Source organism: Priapulus caudatus, unplaced genomic scaffold (assembly GCF_000485595.1).
Source record: "Priapulus caudatus unplaced genomic scaffold, Priapulus_caudatus-5.0.1 Scaffold963, whole genome shotgun sequence".
NCBI classification, from domain to species: Eukaryota; Metazoa; Priapulida; class Priapulimorpha; order Priapulimorphida; family Priapulidae; genus Priapulus; species Priapulus caudatus.
The window spans coordinates 23,777-28,213 of NW_014578024.1; the positions used below are offsets into that span (position 1 = coordinate 23,777).

The window sequence follows — 4,437 nt, forward strand, 5'->3', positions numbered from 1 at the left end:
CCTCCTTTACTTTTCAAATCTGAAAGACTGCTAAGACTATATATAGACTACATCATGACACTCCTGATATTATTAGGGGTTAATAATGACAAATGTGTCATTATTAAAACCCCTGATATTATGTGATACACACATGCAACTAGGCGTACGCCCACACAAAGTGTGAACCTCCTGCGAATATCCGGGCATGCCTACGCTTATGATAAGGCAGTTAAGAGTTAGTTCGTACACCGAAAGATCGCGCTACGACCGACCCGCGGCGAATCTCCCGTGCACGCGTTCAAAACTCGCTCTACAGTCAACTCGACCCACGCACCAACTCGGCCAGCATTGTGGTTAGCATTGCAACCACACGGGGCAAGTTTGTCGGTCAGTTGAGTTGACCGGTGCCCTCAAAGCCCTCAAAACTCGACGTCCTCCGGCGTGACGGTGATGCGCAGCGAGCGGCTGCCCCGGACGACGGTCATGACGAGGTCCTTCCTGCCGGTCTGCAGCACGTCGTAGATGTCACTGGCGCGGCGAGTCTCGTGGCCGTCGATCGCCACGACGACGTCGCCGACCTCGAGGCCGCCGCGGTGCGCGGGCGAGCCGACAACAATGCGGTGCACGAGCACGCCTGCCTCCACGTCCGGGAAGCGCGTGTCGCGCAGACGCAGCTCCCCGACGATGTTCGGCGTCAGGGTCAGCATCGTGATGCCCATGTACCGTCGCCGTGGCGACGCCAGAGGATGCTCGGCCGGGGAGCGCTCTCCGGAGGGGTGTTTCTTCTTCCCGAACCATCCGGTTTTCCGGTCGCGCTCCTCGAGCCGGGAGACTTCTTCGAGGAATTGTTTCGCGTGGTCGATCGGGATCGCGAACGATATTCCCACGGCGACTTTCATCGTGTTGATGCCGATCGCCTCGCCGTCGAGGTTCACGAGCGGGCCGCCGGAGTTTCCGAACGTGATCGCTGCGTCCGTCTGGATGTACTCCATGTTCTTGTCACCGAGCCCCAGCTCGGAGCTCCCTCTGGCGGCCGTGCTCACGATGCCCGCCGTGATCGTGTTGCTGAGCGTCAGCGGGCTGCCGACGGCGACGACCCACTCACCGGGCCGGACGTCGGCCGAGCGGCCGAGCCGCATCGCGGGGAGGTCGTGGCCGGCGTCGACGCGCACCGTCGCGAGGTCGGAGGTCGGGTCGAGGTACTGGACGCGCCCGGTGACCTCGCGGCCGTCGTGCAGCCGGACGACGACCTCGCGGTTGTTGCCGACAACGTGCGCGTTCGTGAGCACTACGCCATCGCTGCGCACGATGAAGCCGGAGCCGTTGGACAACGTCACGTCGTGGCCGGTGAACGGGTGCCGGCCGCGGATCTCGATGTAGACGACGGACGGCACCGCCTGGTCGACGACGTCGGCGATGAAGTTGAGACGCCGCGACTTCGGCTGGTCGTCGTGCCCCGTCGTTCCCTCGTCGTAGACCTGCGCCGCTCGCAGCACCGGCAGTAGCGTACTCTCGCCGACATCCGGCTTCTGTTGTGGGCTTAGTTTTCCGACATTTGAAGCGATGACGAAACCGCTTAGCAAACCTACGCCGAATATTCCGATCTTTTGGCCAGTACTCGCTTGCTTTAATCGTAGCCAATTTAGAGGCGTCGTGCCGATGTTCCTGGTGAAATTCGTAGGACTAGGAGTATGCAATAGTCTACCAGAATATCTTGTCTTCAAAATTGCACTTGTATTGAAAAAGTTGATGTTTCTCATGAGCGCTGCCATGTTTACATGATTTTAAACAGTTGAGCATTCGTCCATGCATGACTGTGTCCTATGCTGTGTCCATGTATTTCTATTTGTCTATTTTCACAAATATACTAATTATTATAATAGTCGAAAGACTAGAATAATATTTTACAGAGAGATAAGTCTTTGTAAATAAATTTTTGCATTTTTTCTTATGATAATATAAGAAGATAAATTGCTTAGAACGCCCGAGTCCAAACTGCCGAAGACGATACAGCGCGATACTAAACGATAGTAACGATACACTACAATACTGAGCAGTTAGCGGCAAAACAAACTTATTTGAGTTGTTGCTTTTCGAAATAGTGATTAATTATTGTATTCTCATCACTTTTCGTCGTATTCGTACGTTTAGTGAGGTGAAACTTGTAGGGTTCTTCATATTATTTACCTTATGAGTGAGCAAGCAAGATCGGTAAGTTATTTGATGATACACGGTCTTTTCTAGAGGCTGGCCGGTAACGTCTGGTCTGAGTGATCTGCTGGTCTGGTCCTGAAAATTCATAATCATAGTCCTACTGTTTGCTGTAGACTAGCTCCAAGAAACGGTCTTTGCTAGGGTTAGGGGACCCACCAATATGTGTATATTGACGTTAGTCGAACAGCCTGGTTGGGTTAACTGTAGACTAGTCTGTAAAAGTGTAAAGAAACAACCTTCTCGATAATCAAATCAGCTTTATTGTCAACTATGAAGAACCCATTTTGCAAGAGAATGAGAACAGTGATATTGTAATGCATTAAAAGGGAACATGTCATAACATAACTAACGAAACGTAAACACGGACTCTTACGAAAACCAAGGAGCTAGGTATACATGTCATAATATTATGATATAACACATGCGTCTAAACAAAGGAATTGCACCGACCTGTGATTGGAGGATAAAAATAGACCCCGCCCACTCCCGCCGCATACGCTATTATGCTATGACCGGTAGGAACGTGTACTAACTACCATAATATCAGGAGATAATAATGACATATTGATGACACATGATAATATTAATATAGAGGGAACGATTTGAGTTGCATTTCTATAAATTCTAGCTAAATTATAGACACATGTCTTAGCCTTAATCTCTGTGAATTTTGAGTCTATTGAATCATGATTAGTCTAATTAATTAGCAACTATACACGCGCGGCTATGACCGGTGAAACGAAACGTCACGAATTCTATTTTTATCCTCCAATCACAGGTCAGAGCAATTCCTCTGTTTAGACGCATGTCATGTAACTGGTATATGTAGCTCCTTGACGAGAACTAGTAGCCAGACGAGGCTGTGCGACTGATTGTCAATGACATACATTGACATACGTCATGACTATACATTGTCGATACATACACAGTCTTCTAAACCTAGCGGCTAGCAAGACCGTTTCTTGGAGCTAAAGGCAAGGTAGTTCGGTGAACGAGTGCATTCTAACTCTAAGCGCTAAAGCAGCGCTTGGTTCTATAACATGTGTTGTACTAGTAGAGTTAGCGAATCAACTTTGCAGTCTGTAGTACTGTGCTATGTACCGTGTAACAACATCAATGATCAGAAGACAAACAACTGATGCAAATTATGGTGTGTATGATATGATACACTTCTGACAATACCGTACGTATGTGCATTTTTTGCATGATTGATCGATGTTACTCTTAGGCGGTTCGGTTTGCTAGAAATGCAATCTTGATATATTTCATCCAAAGTTTTTGTGAATTTGTAGAGTCCAAGACCAGCTCAAGATAAAGAAAATGTTACAGTTGGTGATTTAAGAGAAAAGATCGCCAAAATAAATAGTGATATTCACCGCCTGGAAGCCAAGTGAGTTGTTTCTATTGCACTTTGCAGGTTCATCGCTTGGAGCTTCCAGCCGAGTCATTATCGCGCTTTTAGCTGATCTGCCAGTTTGAGATTGAAGATGTGTCTCACTTTATGGGTCCAGTTATATAACCCAATGCAGATCTCAATTAACGCCACATTTTAGGGTCTAGTCTCGAAAATGTAAACATATACATAGACATAATTTAATCATTGGAAGTAAGAGATATACTATCAAGGATAATTTGGATATAATCAAGAGCTTATAGTTCCTTTAAATACCTACTAACTTACCTACCTTTAAATACCTATCTACTAACTGATTAAGTACTTACTTTAAATATTATTATCAGCTCTTGATAGTTGATATAATCAAGTTCTCATTGATAACATCGTTTACTCTCGTCTGCTATTTTCAGAGGGTACAGACACACTGATCTGCAGGTCCACATACAAAAGCTGCACGAATATAACGAGATAAAAGACATCGGGCAGATGTTATTAGGAAAACTGGGTGAGATAATTTAGACTAGAATTGCAGACCGTAACATAACCAGGGTTCTCCCTACGTTGCGCAAACGGGGCGCGCGCGCCCCGTTTGGGAAAACTCCCCCCTGTTTGAATCGTTGCGCCCCGTTTGGGAAAACTCCCCCCTGTTTGAATCGTTGCGCCCCGTTTAAATTACCTCTGCCCCGTTTAAATTCCACCACAATAAAAGTTTGCCAGCGCAGGAATCGATCGTCAAGAATTGCCGTTCGACCAGGACATCCGACGCATGCACTGCAGACAGTACACAAGTTAACCTGACAATGCACAGTTAACCTGTCACTAACTGTACACCGACTCGGCTATCT

General features: G+C 47.3%; 2 protein-coding genes across 2 annotated transcripts in view; one reads left to right on the forward strand and one right to left on the reverse strand.

Annotated features, from left to right (window-relative positions):
- Nucleotides 1-48: 48 nt before the first annotated feature.
- Nucleotides 49-1,768, reverse strand: LOC106814688 (serine protease HTRA2, mitochondrial-like). The gene has a single exon (XM_014819034.1). The coding sequence runs from the start codon at nucleotides 1,752-1,754 to the stop codon at nucleotides 402-404; it is 1,353 nt and encodes a 450-aa protein (XP_014674520.1). The 5' UTR covers nucleotides 1,755-1,768; the 3' UTR covers nucleotides 49-401.
- Nucleotides 1,769-2,030: 262 nt separating this feature from the next.
- Nucleotides 2,031-4,437, forward strand: part of LOC106814690 (centromere protein N-like) — a 6,775-nt gene continuing 4,368 nt past the window's right edge. The window contains exons 1-3 of the mRNA XM_014819036.1: nucleotides 2,031-2,193; nucleotides 3,489-3,586; nucleotides 4,003-4,097. The gene's annotated coding sequence lies outside the window, so the exon portion shown is untranslated. The remainder of the gene's footprint in view (nucleotides 2,194-3,488; nucleotides 3,587-4,002; nucleotides 4,098-4,437) is intronic.